The following is a 22,709-nucleotide window of genomic DNA, read 5'->3' as shown; positions in this document are numbered from 1 at the left end:
TTTCCTTGCAGAGTAGTCAGATTGCTTAGAAATTAAGAATGTGCATATTGTGTGCTATAATGTATGAAACCAGAAACACATTTACACACAAGTGCACTTAAATACAGAAACTGGAATTCATATCAGCAAGGTGTTTTCGTATTTTCCGAGATGTGTGTTTTTATTGGAAGCAGACAGTAAGTCTGGTAACAGATCGTGGAGACCATGTAGCCTACAGTGTGTGGCGGCCCCGGTGGTCGGCTGCGGTACTGAACAGCCAGCAGGACTCTGGCTCTGCGTTGACTCAGTTCGCCGTAGCTGTGCCGACTGGAGGGATGTGACCCCGGAACAGGACGCCCTCCTACAACAACACACCATTCAAACAGAGCACAGAAGAAAGAAAAGCTGGACCAGGAGGGGTAAGCTCGTTTGTCTCGTTTCCTCGAAGAGGCGCACATTGTCAGGGTTATTTTTAAAGCGATACGTGTGTTTGAATCCCGGCGTTTACACTTGTGGCAGAGCAGCGGTACCTGGATGGTGTTTGCACCCATAGGAACTTCATTCAGGCTTTTGTCTCGGGCATGCTAGCGGGCTAGCTTGGCTGGTTAGCATTGGCTGCTTTGCCAAAGGTAGCGCGGGTCTCGGTGTGGACTAAATGAAATGTTTGTCAGGTTAAAAATGAATGCGACTCGGAGGCCAGTGAGGACTGCTGCCCGTACATTTCTCCACGACGGACATTGCTTAAGATTTTCCAATCGAAAATGCGTTGAAATGCCTGCTGCTCGCTAGCTAGAGCGCTGCTACAGTTTGAACAGTCTGCGTCCCGCAACATGATAACAGGACCCGTCCACAGTCATGTGTGTCCGTCTCTTAGAAAACCAACTCTGGCGGTTTTTTGTTTTGTTTGCGGCGTGTTTTTTTGTTTAATTCGTTGTTTGCCTTTGAAGCAAACTTACCAGAATCGAAGAAATAACCTACAGTCAAAAACTATCAACCTCAGCTAACGTTGAGTGCACGTAATGGGAGCCTCGTTAGCGTTAGTAACGTTATAGTTGGGTTTTACTTGTACCAACGAGTATGATGTTAAAAATATTGCACTTATTTGTGTCTTCAGTAACTACATAAAGCCAGTTTTCTCTGTCTGACAAGACATTTAGCCGACTATTTGTACACGATGCAAGCCACCACGTAATAAATACAACTTACAGCCTGATTGGTCCCACTCACCAAACACTACCAGTCAGCCCTGTGCTCAGAGATCATTTCAAAAGCTGCTGTACCATCTGGTCACTTTCTTCCAAATTGGTTTTCATGATCAGGTTTTTTTTTGTTTTTTTGTTTTTTACATAACTCCTTCCTTGGTTTTCTATTTTTGGATCATGCCACCCATGGATGCATTGTGCCACCCTGCCTTTTACAGTGTCTGCTTTCCCCCACATGTCAGATAGCTGACAGCCCCTCTGAGTGGTGAAGCTGGCACCCAGCCGACAGCGGGGCATTGATGAGTGCTGCAGCCAGTGGGTATCAGGACTTGGCCACAGGCGAGTGCTCTGAATCCTCCTGGCAACAAGCGGAGTTGGTCGTGGACCACAGTATGTCAAGCTTGCCTTAGTTTGCACATTCCCCTAGCTGGATGGATTTTGGAGAGAAATTAGGACCCCTGGCCTCGCCTCCCTCCTCGCCGCCCTCACACTCAGGGCAGGTGCTCTTTATTGCCTGCTTAACCCCCTTGAGCCCCAAGGGGATCTCATCAGCTGCCGGCGAGCACAGTTTGGGGGTGTGGGCTGGTTCATCTCACAACCTCTTGCTCTGCGTTTGGCACAAGAACTCGTCAGCCTGTCCGCATTAACCAGTCCACGTAGTGGCCTGTTGTGGCCTGACACTATGATACGAGAGCTGTTTGCATCCATTCGTGACTTAACACACCCAGCCCAAATGGCATAGGCCTCTTGACGAGCACCATGTCTTTTTAATCGTTTTAAAGAATCAGACTTGAAAGCACAGCCATCTTTTGTGTTCGTAGATTTTTTTTGGTCTGTTGTGCATTGTATTCTGCACATTTGCATTGCATTATATTGTTCTAAGCTCTTGGATCATATAACTTTCAGAATTTTATGCTCTGCCTTGACGTTGGCGCTTTTGAAATCTTGCAGCCGCACCCCCGAGGGACCAGCTTAAGGCAGCAGCTTCTGTTTCAATTCCTTGGAGGGACCCTGAGTAGTGAGCGAAGATGTACTGAGATCATAGACCAGATTTAATTATGTTCTATACCGTGGTTTGTGAAATACTCTGTTGTATTAAATTTGGTATTGTGGAAAACTTGTTTAAATCAAGTTTCCTGAATCTTATTGTAAAGTGTAAAATGTTCATACAAGTTCCCAATTGAACTGTAGTAGTATGAAAAGGTTTTAAGCTTTTATTTGTAGCCTTGTAGAAGCCTAAATAACGGGAAATGTTTTTTTGCTATCTAGGAAAAGCTTGTTTATCCCAATGCCACGACGTCTAAATTAGTGAAATGTCATCTCCTGCCTACTGTAACTCACTCTCTTCAGGTCCTTGTATCAACTTCACGTGGCACAGAAAAAATCAAAGGACAGTTAAGCACACCCAGAAACCTAGCTATGAACTAAGCTTGTACAGTTGAGAAGGATTGTCTGAGTTCATGCCTCACATAGTGACAACAAGACATGACCTACTTATCAATCATGTTTTCACAATCCAGTTCATCACCATTGTCCCCAAATACTGTAGCCATTGTTGTGGGCACTGTACATATGAGGAGATGGCTTCACACAAAGGCAGTACGCAGACATCCAGTAAGTCCAAGCCAGAGCCTTTCTGGCCTGCAACGTCTGCTCGTCTGGCTCATGCTGTGTCAGGACCCCACGCTGCCCTGGCCCACAGGGAGTCAGCCTGCTGGGTGTGCGGTTTTAGTAATGTCTCCTGCAGGTTTGGATTGGTAGAAGCTGTGTTTTATTGGGCAATCACACTGACTTCATGTACATTTTGTATTTGGGCTGTGGGATCACGTGGGGCACTTTTCACTGTTTTCTAGTGTATTTTAAAAAGAGGTTTATAACCTGTAGTTCATGCACACCTGATGGTAATGAAGGCTGAGATATAAAGAGCAAAGATGGATGATTGTTTTAAAGATTTTTTGGGAGAATATTGTTTAGTTCTAATTTCAGTGTGACCACTTGTTGTTTTATTAGGTTGCGTGGCGGGGTCAGCCATCCGTAGAGGAGTGAGTGCGCGTGCGTACCTGCAGTGGCACAGCTGCTGTACAGAACCAGGCCAGGTTGTTGGCAGCTCAGCTGGCAGCCCCACCAGGCTTCTAGCCTACTTAAGTTTCTCACACATTTGCTTGGGATGTTGGAGCAGCTCATGATTGAATTCGAGTTATTTTTCCTTCTCAGTTTTTCCCGTCGGTAGAGGCTGTTGACCTCTCGGGTTATTCTTATGGAGCTCCGGCTGTTAGCGGCATTCGTGTAAAGCTAAACTCCACTCAGAAACAATCTGTCAGTCAACGTAGACGCTTGTTTCTTGTTTTTCTGCTCGCTTAAGGAATTCTATAGCTAAAACATTCAGCCTGAGTCAGTAACAAGCTCGACAAGTGGACCGAGCCATGTTTGACTGGGCTGTCGCACTGTGGCAGCCGCTGCCCTTCTTGACCCTCAGCAAATGTGAGGGCCTATCACATTGCATACTGTAATCACTGGCAGACTCGCTGCTCTGTGTGGCCTGGTCACAGTGTTGAGAAGTCTTCTCCATGTTTTTGTTTTGGGGCGCCAGTGCAGTGCAGTGCTCTGTAATTGTGAAATGTTTGTGATCTCAGTATTATATCAAGTATAGTATATCAAAATAATTGTAATTATCATTTTGGCCGTAAGCGTGCAGCCCCAATTTCACACAAGAAATCTGGAATGCAATGCAATGAATAGGAATAGGTTGTTTGACATGTTTTAAGTTGAATGATTATTGTTTAATTAATTCAACCAGTGGAACACAGTTTATTGCGTTGAACATCATCTTTTCCCTCTACCTACTACAGCAATAGCAGAAATATTAGGGATGCAGAATATGGATTATTTTTCAGTCATAACAATGACCGATAATTACCTACTTCTCGCAGCTGATACCAATAAGATGTTTTAAAAAGAAGTTTATAAAATACCTTGCTCGTATTAATAAAATGCATTCTCCAATATTCAATTAATTGCAAAGCAGCCAGGTGGTACATCACAATGAAAGGATTAATAAAGGGCCTCTCAAATTGTTATATCATCCATGTCATATGTATTTCAGAAATCAGATCTACTGTGATTTATACACAACTGGAAACTGTATTACACAGTACACGTTTTAAAGTTTTTTTTTAAACACTATATACTTGAATTTGATCATTTAAATGTGAAAATGCCATGAACTGACACAAGGCAGAACGGTTCAAATTAGCGTAAGTCTCAGCATCACAAAGCTATATTTCACCCCTACCATGTATACAGACAGGTTCGAAGCTGATCCTTGCGTGTTTATCTATTTTTTTAAAATTTTTGTTAGCAATGCTGTGGTTTAGCTGGGCTGCCTAGAGGCACTCACAGAGCTCGATGTCTCTGCTCAAGCCAACATCACAACACTGACAAGACCCCAACATGGGCAGAAAGGGGGGATTAGGGCCTAGATCAGCATTAAAGAAAGCCTTTGATTACGTCTGGAATATTAGCCGCATGCGTCTGGGGCTGGCTGAGCATCCCTCGAGGGATTAGTGTTGAGCCAGCCCACCTCTAGAACATCAAGCACACACAAAGGAGCCTGACAGGATCCGTATTGTGGTCCTTGAAATGATGTAAGACATGTTACACAGAAGAGTGTGTTGATCAGAATAAAGTTAGAATGACCCCAGTAGGTTAAACACAGAATGGTTCTATTCAAAACATTATTTATAGGTTTGTAATTTTCCTGTTTGTCACTGGATCCGGACAAACCGTGTGTGAGTGTGTGTGTGTGTGTGTGTGTGTATATATATGCATGCATAATTTTATAAGAATATATATATAATATATGTTTTCTTTCGTTTGAGCAGTCTTATTAAAAATTTAGTGGATGTTGCAGATCATGCAAATATTGCACAAAAAGCAGCTTGGCTCTGTCAAGGAGCGGTCTAGATGGTTGTTTACTGAAGTGGCAAACATGTAATTCAGACATTGCACTCTATAAATAGAAGAGTTTGTGTTTTATGTCTTTCCAGAGGAGTTTAAGTGAGTCCATCTCTTTCAATTCAATTATTGGCCAGTCTGCATTTAGTGTTATAGAAAGTTGGATGTTTGGAGGGTTATTTTTACTAAATCACTTTGGCAAAATGGCAATTTGTCATGTGCTGCAACGGTTAGTGGATATTTTTAGTTTTAGACCATTTGTTGAACGAAACAGGCTATTTTAACCTTATCTTTAGCTCTGGGATATTGCAATTTCTCATTTTTATTATTTCACTTATAGAACTATGAAGTGATTCATTTAAAACAAACAAGCAACATTAATTGATAATGAAAAATAGTTAGTTGCATCATTTATATTGTTTGTTTTTTTTCAGCATATAGGTCCCCGATAATACACCTGACTGTGTAATATTTGACTTTAAAATGATCTTCAGCTTGACTTGACAGTGACCCAGCGTGTTTAAAATGTTGTAATCCAGCAGTGTAAGACATTATTTAGAGGTTAGGTCCGTGGCAGTGAGGCATTGCACGCCAGGTCCCCGACTACCATCTGGAGCATTGTTGGAATTATGAACATGGTTGGAAAGCTAGTTCGGCCGGATTGCGTGGATGAAAGTATCCGTTACATAATCATATGCACAGTGTTAATCACTGTTGTATACATGCTGTCATCCAGTTCACTGAGTACCAGAACTGTAATGATTCCAGTTCTGCATCTACTCTGCTTCCAAAAATAGTCATCTACAAATGAGCCTGTCTGCCCGACCTCCAGCCTGAAGAAGATGAGGTGAATTCTACAAAAGGATGGGATCTGACATCTTTCTTTATCTTTTTGATAATGACTCACAAACATGTCACCACAATAGAAGAACATAATCACCCTCATTTACAATTCCACCTTGTTTCTAGTTCCTACGGAGATTGTCCCTATAGGATTCCCGGCACGACGTTTGTTCTTCTTCTTATGGCAGATAGATTATGCTGTGAAAGTGGGATGAGATCAAATAGGTTTGTTTTGTTTTTTTTTTCAAGCTGGTAAAAATACAAATTGCAACCCGGGCAGAGATGGTACTAAATATGGCCAGTTTTCAAACTTCAAAAGCAAACATCAGAGGATCAGAAATGCCTCAGTCATGAAAGCAGTAAGTAGGCCTATTTATACAGATGATGAATGTGGAATATATTGGCCTTTTGTGCTGCAGAAGACATGAAAATGGTAAAGTTGTCAAGTCTCAAAATATGCCTGAATATTAATGGATGTTTGTTGTACCGTCACACCTTTTCGACACTTGCGTTCGTCAGCCATTCTCTTCATCCTCTGCTCTTCATCCACTCAGGCCCAGTGACCGTTTTATTCCCAGTGAGCTTTTCAGGCGGGCAGACTGATGCTCCTGAGTTTATATCATTCATTCTCTATATGGTCTCGCTGGTAGGTCTCTCTGCCTGGAGTCTCAGCGGTTCCATTAAGCGAGGAGCTAGGAGACATGATCAAACGTGTCACTGCTGCTGATATGATGCCACCCTCTACACCCTCCACTAACATCTTCTCTGCATCACTACCCCAACCCAAACACACTCACACACCACCACCAACCCTCAAGGTGTACCGAGCAACTGACACCAGCCAGCTCTCTCCATCTTTTCACGTCCGTCTTGCTTTGAGCCTTCAGCGTCTCTCCAGTTAAACTATGCCCGACACTCGGGTGTAAGTGAATAACTGATGTATTCGGTGTCCTGCCACCACTTTGTGTGGCTGAGAACAGGCAAGTAGGCAAAGTCAAGTGCTATTTGGTTGCAGTAAACAGCCACCAAAGGTTGCTATAATTATAAGGACTATAGCCAGAAGCGTGGTCTCCAGCCACTCTGATCTGGATGAATCCACACGCTCACAGTGGCACCCAAACGCAAGCCAATGGCCAACGGTGCCTCCATTCATCTTCAACCCCTTGGGCTCTGGGAAGGGGGGACAGCGAGCCAGCTCCTCAATTAAATATAACCCCACATCAAACGGCCTGTCAACATGCATTAGTGGTCCTTTGTATAGATAAGAGGCCAAAATAAATTGCCAGAACTATCATAGTGACTGCGGCTCCCGTAGGCTTTTTATGAAAGATTCTTAGGGGAGAACAAATTCTGACTTGCATACTGATATTTTCTCCATTAAATCTGATTTTCTTTTCTCACCAGATTTATTCTTTTTAAAGATTAATTTAGCTCTTTTCCGTGAATTAGTTCTTCTGCTTGTTTAGCTATTTCATTTAGCAAATGTATGCTGGATATCAAGCCTTGCTGTATGCCTCGTCTTGTTAAAGCAGAGATCTAATGCGACAACAGCCGACCTTGATGTGTGTGTGTGTGCTATCACAGAGGAACCTATCCCTTCTCTGTCATCCGCATTAGCTTTGGCAGCTCCTTTTATCGTCTCCTTTCCCTCCCCCTTTTTCTCCCCCTTTGCCTATATTTTGCATCTCTGCAGACTGACAGTGAAAATAGGTCATTAGTTAGACGGAGAATGAGAGATGGAAGGAGCAGGCATTGGTGAGATCTGTGTGAAAACTGCCATGCAATATTAATAACAGCCATTCACGCTGTGAAATGCCAAACCTGCACTGTGACTACACTGAGACAAGGCCGCTGACTTCTAACATCACCACTGTTTGGATCATGTGAAGGAAGTGCTTATCACACAGACTGGACATTTGATAATTGAAATGGAGTCAGTCTTAAATGTTACAATCGTAATGATCCAGCCTGTGTGTGCTCAGTGCTTCTAACTATATGAGCCTGAACCTTTTACAGGGTTGAGTACGAATGGTTTTTTGTTTGTTTTTTAGCTTTCCGGGGCCAGTGGGTCAGACATGTACTTGCTCAAAGTGAATTTTTACTTGCACTTGTACAAATTGTTTTATTTATTAGAATCAGAATCTGTTCCATTGCCAAGTAGTTTTTCACATACAAGGAATTTGCCTTGGTATATTGGTGCATTACAGTAAACATAAATATAAATAAAGATGAGATAGAGAATATATATACAATATAATCGTTATTTAAATAAGAGTGAAGAGCTGTCCAATTAGCGGTTATCAAATTACACGATGTGCCTTTGAAAAAAAGACCCTGTTTTATCCGCCTTGCTCTCAAATGACAACATCATATTTGGAGTTTTGGCCACATTCTCGAACGCCACCCAAACGCCACTCCTGTTTACACGGTAATTGAAATGCTGGCTTGTGTTGCAGCTCATAAACCTACCTGACACTACTTTCTCGCGAGTGCCTAATTGGTATTGCACATGTGCAGCTCTAAATAAAGATGAGAAGGAAGTGAGAGGGCTCGTTCCTTAGCTACTTCCATCATTAGCTTTAGACAATAATATGCGTTTAATTCTCTTTTACCACTTGCCAAACTGGACAATTGAGTTGCGCCCAAAGTGGCATTTTACTTGCCCTGGGTAAGTGGGCAGTCCTTATTGTTGGGCCCTGTCATCTGTTGAACACTGCCAAGAGTACTGGTTATGAATGTTGTGTTTAAAAAGGTTTTATCGGAGTTGTATTCAGTCCAGAACTCTTAACAGCTTGTGACCAGTCAGATTGTGTAGCTGAAACAACCCAGTATATACGTATTTTTAACTTCTAATAACAGTGTTCGTGTTTGTGTAGCTGTGATTTTTCACAGGTCTTGTGTAACATGGATTTATTTGTGTCCAGAGCCACAGGAGCAGGGGGGATGAACCGCGAGGAGGCCCCGGGGAAGTCTCCTGAAGACATGTACATCCAACAGAAAGTGCGGGTCCTGCTCATGCTAAAGAAAATGGGATCAAATGTAAGTACAGTGTCTTCACACCTATCTTTATGATTTCACCCTGAAATATGCCACTATGTGACCATGCTAAGTGGCCATCAAGGTCAGATGCCATCATTGCCATGTCATGTCAAAATTAAATGAAAATGAATGGTCACTGTAAAGCCTGGAATCTGACATTTTTGTAGTTTCTAGAAGAGACACACGCTTGTCAAATCTAACATTACTCAGCAAATATATCCACCTGATTTTGTATGTCTGAGTCAGGCAGAGCAGATGGCAGCTCCACAGATGTGTCTTCTGCTCAGCTCAGGTAGTGACAAGAATTTAGGTAGTGAATTCTTCTCTAAATGCCCGTTGACAGCTTGGAGGAATTGAGCAGAGATGAGCTCATTTGCAGCCTCTGGAGAAAATAAGCCTGTTAGCATTCTAAATGATAACAAGTTTACAGAGACATGTATAATACGAAAACCTGTCCTCCTTCAAACCTTTCTGAAACATAATAGGGTCTTTATTTTTTAACTAGTGTGGACGAGAAACTAAAAATTAGAAAGACAGCCTTTATCATTTTTCAACAGCAGAAGAACTCACACAAATCAGAAGTTGTTTCATTTTGTAGTTTGGGCGGAAATAATGTTAAATAAAATTAGTTTGTGATGGTTGTTATTTCAGGCAGCAAAATCTATAGTTGCTGGCTAAAATGAGAAGCCTGAAATGTGGCATCAGTGCCTCACCTGCTTTATCATACGTGTTACTTGTATGGTGTAAGTGCTGAGTACGCGTGGACATAAGCTCAAGTGATTTAGATACTGTTACGTAAGTGTTATAAATATAAATCATAGGCAAAACATCTCTTAATTAGAATAACGTCTGATTCTATGAGTACAGTTTTCCATTACATGGCTAAAAGCTGCCATCACGATCACCTACTGTGAGTGAAATAATCCAGTTGTCAGATGTGAATCCATTCTTAACAAAAAAATTATTTTGGTATATTTGTTGCTATAAATTATATTTAAATACAGTCAGGTCTAGATTTCCAGTCAACAAATAAATAAATAAAACACTTGTCACCAGGAGACAGTATTAGAAATTGTTTTACTTTCAGTGACCGAAAGACTGACTTTGTGACTGTTAACACTGCAGTAGAAGTACATTTACACTACTAAAGTCATTGAAGAGAGAGATGTGTATCAAAACACAAACATTCATGTCAAATGCAGATTATTTCCTGTCCACAATGTCACATGCCTCACTGTCTGGGAGAATTCTTTTGATTGAAATTTGATGTCAAATATTTTGAATACTGAAGTTAAAATGTTTTGTTTGTACGTGTTCAAATGCAAAATGTCGCCTCTTCTACTCCTCTTCAGCTTACACCGAGTGAAGAGGCTTTTCTCCGGAATTACGCAGGTGTGGTCCACAGTCAGATGAGCCAGCTACCGCAGCACAACATAGACCAGGGTAAGGCTATGACGCACACACACACACACACACACACACACACACACACACACACAGTTAAAGCGCAGTCATCCAGACAGTGTTATTATAGTTGGAATCTTTCTTTTGTTTTTATTCAAAACAAACAAATTCTGATTCATTTCAGTGTCAAGTGTGAGTTAGTTACTTTTCTAGGCAGGTCAATAGTTGGAAGTTTATACAGTTTTAATATTTGTTTTTGAGTTTTGAAGGTGTGAGGATGGAAGGCGTTTATGGCAGTTGGTTAAGTTGGTTAATACGAAACACATTCACACTCACAAACCCCAACTTCACATGTCACAGAAGTGCTACTTTGCCCAGACTGAAAACAAGGGAAAATCCCTCCAAACACACATTCATCACTCCTCTTGAGTCCTTACACCAGCACGCCTAACGGATTCCCTGACTGTGCACTGAGGCCGACACAGCGGCCCACCAGCACCGTGAGATTACTCACACAGCAAACAGTGTGGCTGACTGGAAACGAGTGAGTCATCCTCAGCGCGAGTACATCGCTAGTTTCACTGCTGCGTCTCACAAGTGGCCTAGATGGAGTCCTGAGTTCACAAGTTGATGTGTTTATATGATAAAGCAAAACACTGCTCATGTGTGTTATTGTAAGACTTGGTCTGCTTGGTAATATGACCTTATATATGAAGGTCATGCTTTTTCCGGCCACCAGAGGGTGCTGTTGAGCTTTCTGTAGCTCCTCCACAGGTTTCACATGTTTAAACCACAAGAGGGTGCTAGATTAAACAAAATGTAGCATGAATAGCTGCAGTTACTTGGGAAAGCAGCAGCAAATTGTTCCAAATGATTTTTCTGTAAGTAGACTTATCAGCAGCTTACCAGGCTTGGTCCAAACACGGCTGTCAGATAGGACCCCTGCTGTCCTCCTGTGGTAAACCTGCAGGGGCCCAGGCACTGCTCTGTCCCTTATGATATTGGTCCCTCAGGGGAGCTTTAAATCAGGGAAAACTGCCTGCAACACTTTACCTGTTTTATGTGTTATGTCTCCTTGTCTGTCCGTCCTCCTTCCAGTCAGTGTTGTTTGAATTGATGAATCTGTGATATTCTGTGTTGGACAAGGATTAGGTTTATGATTATACAGGGTATTAAGGAGGCAAGTAAAAGGCGCAATGACTTTTTGTCCTTCTGATGTTCTTTATTATCCTTGTTTTTACCTCAAGGTTATTAAACTGTCATAAATTCTGCCTCATTCTCCAACATGGGATGCGTCATTGAAATTTGTGTGTCATTGCATTACGGGCAGTCTAGATTGCGTAATTACAGTGTTTTTCTTTATCAAGCCGCAGAACATAAAGCATTGCATCAGATAAGAAGGATGGTGTCAGATCTTAAAAAGTTCAGCACCAAAAGAGACAGCAGCACTGATTTTAAGTCATATGAGAGATGTTTTCTGTCTGATTAAACAACTACAGACTAGCTGCTGTTTGTGCAGCATACCCTCTTTCTCTTTCTTCATGCCCTTTAGTCGATACAGGACTCAATGTCTGTGCTGTGTCAATACTGCTAAGAAGAGCCTCATTAATTATGGGCGAATATGACTAGGGGAAGGGGCTCCGAGTATGCATTATACATCAGACACATTTAGTGCTGTTTGGCAGCCTGCCGACTCGTTGGTGTGCCAATAAATTATTTGTGGTCTGCATCTTATGTAAAGTACCGGGATAGCTGAGAGTTAATCACTTTTAAACGCTGCACTGAAGGACAGCAGTTCGTAGGTATCAGCACATTCAGGATCCTTTTGAGGTGGTGAGGAGGTTTAGTTACATGAAGAGGGAAGTCCACTATTTGATCTCATTTAGACTTGGTAATGCAGGGGGGTAGATGAAAAGAAACCTTTTTATTACCTAGCAACTTGCATGGTCATTGTGCCTCTAAAAAAGTAATTTTTTTTTGTTTGAAGCAGGGACTTCAAAACAACAAATTTCCTGTGGGAAATATTACAAAGTAAGATTTTATTTGATTCCTGTTAAAAATAAATAAAGAAAATGTAGGTAATTGGGTGAATAAATTTTGTGAAAACACTAATTGGTGGATTAAATTTCAATGTGTTAATTGTACTTAACACGGTTGTGGAGATAAATCAGGTTATACTCTCTACGCCAGACAGACTCCTTCTATTACTAGCCAGCAGTTTTCCAGGAAAAGGATGTTTGTCTGTGTCTGATCTTTTGTCATTAATGGACCTCTCCAGCAAACACTGGGGTTGTAGTCAGTTAATATTATTATTTCTGTACAGATTATCTAAGCTATTTTAAGTTAAAATAGGTTTTGATGTCTAAAAAACATTCAGTCCACCTTCCTTTTTGGTACCATTTGATTAAGCTGTTTTCTCCAGCATCCCCTCTGCACAAGCTTATGATGGAAATAATGTAGTATTTCTTTGGTAACAGCTGTAAAAAAATAAATAAAAAGTACACAGGTTTCTATCATTGCTGGTCAGCTAGTTTTGAAAAGTAATAATTTAGAGTGGATGACTCACCCCTTTCAGCTTGTCAAGTAATACATATTAGTCTGCTACTTTATGATTTATAGAATACTTTATGACTCCTTACACAATGTGTATTGTTTGAATATTGTTGAATAGGAAAGCATTTAGGCCATTAGCACCATTGGGGGTCAGATGGCTCCAACCTAAGAGATTTTTAGCCTCTATCCAGCCACAGCGGATTGAAACAGAGGACAGAATGAACATGCTGATACAGGATGCTCTGATACCAGCGTCCTCAAGGTGTCTCAAGGGGACGCGATAGTGTCACGTGTCAGACATGGCCTCATCGATCCAGTGGCGGCACGCTTAGAGGGCGCAGAGGGCACGATGGCGTACTGGAGACACACTCAGATATTGATTACTATAAGTCAAAGCCGCGGCTGTATTCAGGAAATGTTAAATAGAGAGCACACAGAATCTAATGCGAGGAATGGATAACATCAATGCTCTTGTCAGTTTAGCATATTCGGATAAGAAAACAAATGTGTAGGTGTTGCAGTCGAATCTATCCAGAACTGTTGTCATCCTTCATCACATCTGATCGGACTGATTGGAAACCCTAAATCGTTCCCCAAATCTGGTCTGGCGTCCTCGTAAGAAACAAGAGAAAACCAACTGGGGGGTGGGGGGTGGGGAGGGGGGGGTGCCACTCTTATTTCTTTTTAAGTCTATGGGTCACTAAATTTGCATTTTAGATAGTTTTAATTGGCTGATTACCATACATGCAAATACAGAGTTTTGTTTTGCAATTTTAATCAGGCAATCAGGAATTCTCTGCTAAAGGCTCTGTAGCTGAGAAAATATATATATATATATATATATATATATATAATTTTTTTTTCTCACTGTGAATACCTTGGTGTGTTTGAATTTTGGCGGCACAGAGGAATGGAAGATAACGGACAGACAGGACTTTGTATGCTGCGTTTGAATGTTGTTATGATTAGAAACAGTGTGGACTCATTAAGAGAAGCCTGTTTCTCGGGGCTTTGTTTCAGTGTAAATTGCTTCTTTTTGCTAATGCTGAATAATAACTGTCTCTCTGTGGCGCGGAGTTGCGGCAGCAAAGTAGTTACAACATAATATGTGGAGTATAGAAGTTTTGTCTTTAGCTGTTGTTCTTCCCCCTTTAACTCTCTTATTCACTTCTTTCTATAACTGACATCATGTCACTCTAAACAATACTATTTGTCAGAGCCACACATAAAGCCAGCAATCTTAGGGACTTGTTATCCTGTCTGATTTGACGAGAAGAGTTTACTCCTCCCCGAAGGACGTCTGAGGGCTTCAACAAAAGAGGATAGACAAGCAGGCGTTGCTATAGCAACAACAGTTGTCCCAGGAAAGCTAAGCTTCCCCGTGGGCTTTGGTGTTGCTGCGACATGTTGCATTGGTAGATTGGAGCAGGTGTCATTAGGGGGCCTGGAGGCAACCTGGAGTGCTAATTACACAGTGTGTGATATTCCAATCTCTCTGTCAGTCCCATCCCTTCTTACAGAAATAAAGCCTCTCTTGTTTTAGATATTACTACAGCCTTGTGCAGTCAATACACTTTCTTGTTTTTATTTGTCTGTTACCATCATAACGCACAGCTTAAACCTGCCTTTTAGAGTAAAAGCTGTGTGACACAGAGCAAGAACCCGCCTTTGTCTGGCAACTCAGCCAGTGGCAGAGTGCTATTGATTCTTACCCTATACTGTTCTTCACTGCAACATGAATCAGAGCCAGAGACTCTTTATGAAGTCTACCTAACTCAACTCACTGAAGCACAGAGGCTTCCTTAAATATGGTCTCATCTCTATCACAAATCTGTCAACAGGTATGTGGTTGTACTCTATAGACAAATGGATAGTGTCCAACCTGGATGTGCTGAATCTGCCAATTTTCTCTGTATTAATCTCTGCTCCATGAGCAACAGAAACCAAAAGTTTAGATAAAACTGATTTTGAGTTCTGGTTCTGCATCACGAAAATCTGCTGCCTAATCTAATTTACACTCTGGATGTGGCCTGTAAAATGTCACATTAATTAAATCCATCTTTAAAGGATCCATTTAGAAGAGAAAAATGAATGAGAAAACTGTTTGCTGCTGCTTAAACCTAATTTCAGAGCTCATTAAATCTCTGAAATATCACCGTGTGAAGTGAAGAACAAACTGTTGCACAAATCGGACATTCTCCGTGGAATCGTTCATTTGCATATGTTATCTACTTAATTAGGTTTTTTTTTTAGGTTAGAATTTTTACTTGAAAATCTACATAACGCAGAACTGAAAACACTAACATTGCCATCTTTTTTGAAGACTCTTATTATTTGTAATATTACGACAATCGCTGCAACTCAGAGCAGACACATTGACTTCAATTCCTGGATTCTGTTCATTTTTAACCTTTAATTAATCCCGATGTCAATGCAAATACTGTTCCCTTTAAAACGGCAATGTAAAATACCATCAAAATAATAAACAAGCAGTAGTATGAGGTGCCGAGGTCGGAATTTATATGTCTCTGTAAATCTCATGTGAGAGAAAAGGTGATGGAAAAAGATAAATAAATGTTTGCTTTCAAAACCGAGTTAAAGACAAAGATAAGTGAAGGGACTTTACACTTTACAGAAGTATGCAGTTATGTGACTTACATCAGATGACAATGCACCGTGTCAAAGGCCACCCAGTGTTTGTTGACTTCAGCATGTTGAGCTGGACCACAAACACTCGCCCTGTTGTGTATCGTGCTTCTTAACCAATGCCTGCTGTCGTTTTTATGGAGGGGGGGGGGTCCCATGTCTTTATCCTCTCAGCTGACCCTGCACAGATTGTGACCTCAATGGCTGTCGCTGCTCTGACTAATAACTCCCTTCATCGCTTTATTTTAATTTATTTTTCAGTTTTATGTTCATTCTGTTTTCATGTGAAGCGCTTGGTGCATGTCATTTCTTGGTTTTAAAGGACTTTGAGGTCCACTTTTGTTTAAACGGTGCTATACAAATAAAGTTATTAGTACTATTATCGCTGCAATTCTCTGGATTCATCATATGGCTGCTTCTCTGTTTATTCTGACTGAAGGGAGTCGAGGGATGCAGCATGGTGCCTTTAACTTCAAACAAACTCCCTTTGGGTTCATTTCACAGCTCTCTTATCCTCAGTGGAATGTTGTGTTTTTTCTTAATCTCAGGCTACCTTTTCTCAACCACATATTGATTTATAGTCTCTCAGAAGTGTGCAGAAAGACTGTTCAGTTGTGAATTATATATAGATGAAGCATCAAAGTCAATTATTTCACAACTTTTATTGTCCAGTGACCTTCGTGGTGGGTACGTGATAAAGGGGACTGGACAAAAATCTTCTGGAAAATCACTAGATGAAGCAAATAGCATATGTTTGCACATAGCATTTTAAAAATGGCTTCATGACAATTTGCTCTGTTTCTGTCTGATTTCTCTTCATAAACATTGGGTATTATTTATTTGAAAACAAAAAAACAGTTTGACTTTTATGTGGGAGTAGTTCTACCTCTACCTTTGTTCTTTTCCTGCAAAGACACTGTCTGTTGTTTAGTGTGTGGTTGGGGGGGTGGTTTCTTAGTTTGAAAGTATTTATGGAGGACAAATCGGATGACATGCCTGTTGTTGCAGTTATTTATGTAATCCTCGGTCCGGAGCCGGTTTGTTTACCCCCATCAGGCAGGATGAGGAGGGGATCAGTGCACGGTGAAGGGAGGAGCCAGAACCACATCCAAACAGCCTTAAAGATCTTTGCTCGTAGGCAGCAGCAGAAGCAGCCTGCCATCATCCACTGAAGCAGACTGATTTTTATCTGTCGCTAGGCAACAGCTTTTAGGGACTTGACGTTTCAAAATCGTGTTGGCTAGAGCGTGTGTGTGTGTGTGTGGCATGGGGGGGGGGGAGTCAAACATGACTCTCAGGCAAAGTGCTCAAGTCAAACAGATATAGCCCAACCATCCACTTGGCTGTCTGGATGTATTTTGAGAGCATTTCTGCTGGTCATTAAGCTCAAGTTGCACAGTGTCTGACATGTCCTTCCTCTGAACTGCCCGTTACACAAGGGTGAACTCCTTCACAACCACAGAATGATCAGACTGGCATTTATTGTGAGAAATGGGTGTTATTCCAAGTTCCTGCGCCAAAAACATCATCTTGAACAGCAGTGTTATTCAGCAGTAGTGTAGTTCAGGTCGCATTCCCTATTGTGTGCTATTACATAATCGTCTCTTGTTCGAGCATCATTATCTGTACGTGCTGTCTCAAAGCTGATGAGATTTATGTTATTAACTGAAGTCGAACAGCTCGAACATGTCTCTGCCAATATTTTTTTTTTTATCACTCTGTCTCTAGTTTCCTCTCCTGGTGCGGCGTTTGCCTGTCGGCTTCCTCTTTGCCATAACCTCATTTAGTAAGCCAAGGAGCTCCCATGGGAAGAGGAACTTGAAAGTTTATATTAAAAGGCGCCCTCCCCCCAAAAGTCTCAATCTTACCAAGCTCACAGCGACCTGAATAGAAACATGCTAATTATCTTCCCCGCAGAGATAGCCAAATGAAACACAAAATTCTGTGTTTGGTGGGTCTGTGCTGTCTGATGAGGAGGGTCCGCCCTTTGTGCCAAATACATGCAGAAGCTCTCTCTGAGTCCCTGGCCTACTTTCATATCTCCACAATAATTAAATCTAACGAGCACTTGAGGGCTGTGGTGAAGACGAAGTGAAGTTTTTTTTCATAGCACACACACTCACAAGGTGCTGTTAAGAATTCTTCTCAGCCCTCTGCAAAGGTGTGGAACATGGTGTTAATGATATTTATGTGATCATGGCTTGTCAGATGTTTTTATTTCAGTACATGATCATGCTTACTGTACGCTGTAGTGCAAAGTTGTCCTTTGCCCCTCTTTTCTTCAAGAGATGTTTTTAATTAAGGGTTTAAGGGCACTTGAAATGTACCTTGTGGTCTCACATATTTTACAATCAATTTACCTCCAATTTACCTCCATTACCAAGAAGCAAATGCATTTCACCAGGCTGCCAAGCATGACAGTGCAAGAGGGATTTTAATACTGTCCCACTTCATCTGGCAAAAGCATTTTGAGCTCTCTCTCTCTTTCTCTCTCTCTCTCTCTCTCTTTCGGATGGTCTACAGGCTGGATTGCTCAAATTAAAACAAGTCCTTGACAGAAAATGATGCCTATATTGAAGAACAGTTGAATATATGAAGTGCTGAAAGAGCATTGTGTATTTCTTTTTTTAAATCTTGCTGAATTGGAAAATGTATGTTCATTTATCAGAGAAAAACTGTCTCAGCAGGTGTTGGCAGGCCCAAATGACTTAATGAATCACAGTTGGCAACAGACTAATGAATGATTCCTTGTTAAACAACAGCCAGCTGACAAAGTCCTATTGTGTAGCCGGCAGGATCCATTAGTTGACTCAACCCAGATGAGACTGTAATTATCGGTTGGTTCTCATTAACTTGGTAAAAGTGAAAGAAGCACCAAAAGAGCACAAATAAATCAGACCCTCTGTACTGTAGATCATTTCAGTTTCTTTTCTCTGGGCGTATTGGTTCTTTTTCCACAGCTTACTGAGGTTAATATCACCAGCAGTAATGTAGTATTGTTTACTCACAGACGATCTTGTGCCTTGCAGCCTGAGCTGCAGCAGCAGAGGAGATTGAATTGAAGTGTTATCATGGCAGAGCAGGATGCTGCCGTCAGCGGGCCACTCCGCGTGTCACGGCGTCCCCTGTTAGGGTGCTGTGATGGCAGCCGGTGGCTCGCCACAACAGGTGAACATGGCGATAGATGAAATTACCTGAATGCACCAAAAGGATTTTCTTGGTGGCCTATTCCCTCTGGGCTTTATAGTCACAGCTGACAGGATTTAAGGATGCTGACAGGATCCAAGGACCTAAAGAAAACTCGCTTCGCACTTTGCACTAATATTTGTTGATAGCAAAACATGTTGAAGACTTACCAGGATCCAGTTATTCAGTGAACATTCTGACGGTTTAATGCTACAGCTCACATAATTCTGTGGGCATCAAAACAAACTATTCAGGCATCAATTGGCTTTTTTTCATTTCAACAGTCAACTCGTGTTTTGCCCGCCAATTAAATGTTTAATGTAAAGCTACAGCAGTAGGAAATGTTTGGCTAGCATTAGCAGATACCCAGTTCAATAAATACTGCAATACTTTATCAGGGGCCATCCTGTGGGGCCTGACATACATGACCAAAAGTGTATTTTCTTTCTGTATAGCAGTTGTGATCAGAAAAGCAAAATTGATCTCAGTGCATTATTGCAACTATTGCAACTATTTTGTGTGTATGAGTCACTACGTTTAGACAGAAACTGTCAAAACCTAAACTAATGAATTCAGCAGACACACTTAGTCAATCAACTGGAATAAAAGTCACTTTTTAAATTGACTTCTACATTATGTCTTGATTTCCTCTCCTTTGATTCACTCTTCAATCATATAGAGGCATCAGTATTAAATGTAGGCTGTTTCATAACCAGTTAAAAACTCCTGTAAATAAAGTGTATAATTGTTTGAAGGACTTCGGTGACATTCTGCCGTTGGTTCTCAGGTGCAGAGGACGTGGTGATGGCGTTCTCACGGTCAGAGACGGAGGATCGGCGCCAGTGACCCTGGGCCCCCGCCTCATTCCGCTTCTCTTCATCCCTCCCCACTCTCGTCCCCGCCCCGCACGTGATCCACAACAACCCAAACTCCACAAACACGACACTGATGAGCTCAGGAGAGGAGGGGCACCTGGGAGGGACAGAAGAGGAGGGGAAGAGACACCAGGAGGTGGCTGCCTCGCTCTCCCCCAGCCTTTTCCACCCCGGACTCCTCCTCATACAAGCTGGCACACCATTACCTGAGATGCACTCAAGTGCTTCACTGTGGGTTGAAGCCTCAGTCAGTGAAAACACTCACAGATTGTGTGGATGAATATCAAATGTAGTTTTTTTTTTTTTTTTGATTGATTTATTTTTTTTTTCAGTGGGTGGGTTGGTTTTGTTTTGTATTATTTTGTCTGTGTTGAGACTTTAGGCAGTGTTACGTGTTATATCTGCTGTGGTCACTGGAGGGATTGACCAGTCCGCAGCTGATTGAAGCAAAGAGAAATATAGTTTTGGTCAAGCAGCGAGTGTGATGATTGATCGTGTTAGGGGAGAGATTTTAATTATTTCTGCTTACCCTAATGGGGCTGAAATTGTTTTTGATTTAGCTGTTGTGTTATAAAGGCTTTTGTATTCTGTCACACCAGGGGGCCTCATTTATAAACATTCTGTGTGTATTAAAAGAGGTGTGAAAGATCCGCACACCATCTCCCACGCAGGCAAAGTAGTAAAATAAAGCATAATGTGTTAATAATTCTTTTCAGACAATTTACCTTTTTATATATTAAATTCTGGCCTGTTTTTCTCCTTCTTGTAGCAGGAGGTCAGTTGTAGAACCCAGACGCAGTCATGTGTAGGGAAGTGACCTCTGACCTTTTTACCAATATGCAGCTGCACCGTGTTTATTCTTTTTCTTTTTTCAGTATTAATCTAGCTATTTTCATGTTAGAATCATTCGGCTGTGCTCGATGCTGCTGAGACTTGCTGATGGTCTCTCATCAGTCAAACCAGAAGTACGAACAAAAACAAAGAGCTAAGTCTCCCTGACTCAAGATCTGCAACATTTTGTAGCATTCTCTTTGTGGATGATCTTTTTAGTTCACATGTACAAATACTCCAATGATATGCTGATTGATTGTGCGTATTAACACTCACAGCAAGCCTGTCATTAATCCTTCACACTTAATTACGGGAGTCAACAGGGCAGGACGGCGAGGCTGGTGGCGTGATCGGTATGATTTATAAGTGGAAAACTATGTTAGGGTGAGCGCGCGCAGTTTTTCTTTCTCATGTCCAATCTACTCAGTTTTATAGATGAGGCCCCACTTGTTCTTCTGCTGCTTTATTTTAAACCATAGGCTGTTGAGAGTGCAACAATGCTTTTCTCACAAGGAAAGCATAAGAATTAAAGACACTAGCAGATATAATCACATGAAACACAGGTGTACACATTCTGCCCAAACAAATACTGGTTTTGGGTTATTGTGACATGTAAAACATTTTTTTTATTGTACAGATAGTTGGGAAAATACAATAATGAATTGATTGTGCCAATTGTATTTTTTGTTGTTTTTTTATCTGTAAGATAAAATTAACATGATTAAGAAAAATTGATAAGAGACAAGCTGTAGTTGTAATTTATTGTTTACTGAATTGACTCCCAGTTCCTCCAACACATCAATAAAGATGGAGAACCAGTAGATAGTGAAATCCTAACTCGAGTCGCTCTTTAATGTCATCAGCAGTGGCTCTTCATTCACACTAAAATACACACAAACTCTAATTTTTAACTACCTGTAACTAAACACGTGAAGCCAAACATAAGAACTGTGTGCTATTTCTGACTGTACTGTATCTCTTGCACTATTATCAGTGGGATATTTGCAAAATATACATTTTGATATTTAGCACAGAGATTCTATGTTTGTTTCAATCGATAAAAGAAAACTTTGTAACCATGTTTTTATTCCTTCAGTGATTTAAAAAAAAAAAAAAAAACCTGTGTTAATTGACTCAACTGGAATAGCTCAAATGAATATTTGTTAACAACTGACATGTTTTTCTAGTGACATGCTCAATATTTAATGTGTTTTAAGTACAGTTTGTTAACTTGTATAACTTAAAATAATTGTAACGTAATGTTTTAAAGCCAAGCATGTCTGCCTCGTGGTTTATAATGTTCATTCAAGTGGAGGGTCTTTGAAGCCTCGCCACTATGACCATTGTTTGTACATTCTTGACGTTTGTGGAAGCTACTAGCTCTTTTAAAATGTTTCAGAAAAAGAAAAAAAAAACTTTTTTTTTAATGGGTAAAGTATTATCCATTATATCTTGTTGGCAATAACTTCTATTTGAATGTCCTCAGCAATCATCGCAATGTAAACTGCCAACAGATCTGTCACGCTGTCCGCCTATGACAAAGAAATTTGTCTTTTTATGTTTACTTTTGTTTTAAAACATTCTTTATTTGTCTATGCATTGGTTTTTTTGTTTTCTCTAAAAGGCGTCTTACTGTACATTTTACCTATCAGGGTTGTTCTACAGCCTTCGTTCAAGTTGTGGATGAATGTCTGTGTGCGAGAGAGTGTGTGATCATCATTGAACTTGCTACCAGTTTTTGATTTTCAGCATGCTGTTGAGTTTGACTAGGATCGATGTATCTTTTTACTGTGATGACCTGATGTTGCCTACTTGTCCCTTTTTTTTTATTATTTTGTTTTTGTGTTGCCTTTGTATTTTATTTTCCTCTCAGTTGACATTGATTAGTTTGTTTTGTTTTGTATGGCTGCTGACCATGTCTTGACTTAATGCTTCCAAATCCTATACCAACTGAACCATTAAAGATATTTTAAACAGTGAAATGTTTTTTGTTTTTTTTTCTTTTTTCTTCCATAATAAAATCTTCAAACAGAGATGAGAAACATCCTAGAATGGCTGTTCTCCAGATAAGGCCTCATGCTGGGCACCCAGGGGGAGAAAGTATTCAGCAAAGTCATAATAAGGGTAAAATCACAGTTTCTTTGTTCCTCTTATCGTCTACATGTACAGAAGAAAATTATCCTTTTATTCAGACTGA

The 22,709-nt window shown here is 40.9% G+C and overlaps 1 protein-coding gene across 1 annotated transcript; it reads left to right on the top strand.

The window, feature by feature from the left end:
- Positions 1 to 240: 240 nt before the first annotated feature.
- ctnnbip1 (catenin, beta interacting protein 1) lies at positions 241 to 22,494 on the top strand. Its single transcript, XM_035656364.1, has 4 exons — positions 241 to 398; positions 8,903 to 9,017; positions 10,370 to 10,460; positions 19,594 to 22,494. Exons 2-4 carry the CDS (start codon positions 8,922 to 8,924, stop codon positions 19,650 to 19,652), a joined length of 246 nt encoding a protein of 81 aa, XP_035512257.1. The 5' UTR covers positions 241 to 398; positions 8,903 to 8,921; the 3' UTR covers positions 19,653 to 22,494.
- The last annotated feature ends 215 nt before the right edge of the window (positions 22,495 to 22,709 follow it).

Source organism: Morone saxatilis, unplaced genomic scaffold (genome assembly GCF_004916995.1).
Source record: "Morone saxatilis isolate NCDOM2014 unplaced genomic scaffold, NCSU_SB_2.0 Contig15, whole genome shotgun sequence".
In the NCBI taxonomy this organism is placed as follows: domain Eukaryota; kingdom Metazoa; phylum Chordata; class Actinopteri; family Moronidae; genus Morone; species Morone saxatilis.
This window is presented reverse-complemented; position numbering and strand designations above follow the sequence as displayed.

Excerpts from the sequence above, each read along its gene's own strand:
- ctnnbip1 (XM_035656364.1), top strand. The coding sequence starts at position 8,922 with ATGAACCGCGAGGAGGCCCCGGGGAAGTCTCCTGAAGACATGTACATC. Across the intron at positions 9,018-10,369 it reads TAAAGAAAATGGGATCAAAT|CTTACACCGAGTGAAGAGGC; the intron begins GTAAGTACAGTG and ends ACTCCTCTTCAG. Across the intron at positions 10,461-19,593 it reads GCAGCACAACATAGACCAGG|GTGCAGAGGACGTGGTGATG; the intron begins GTAAGGCTATGA and ends GTTGGTTCTCAG.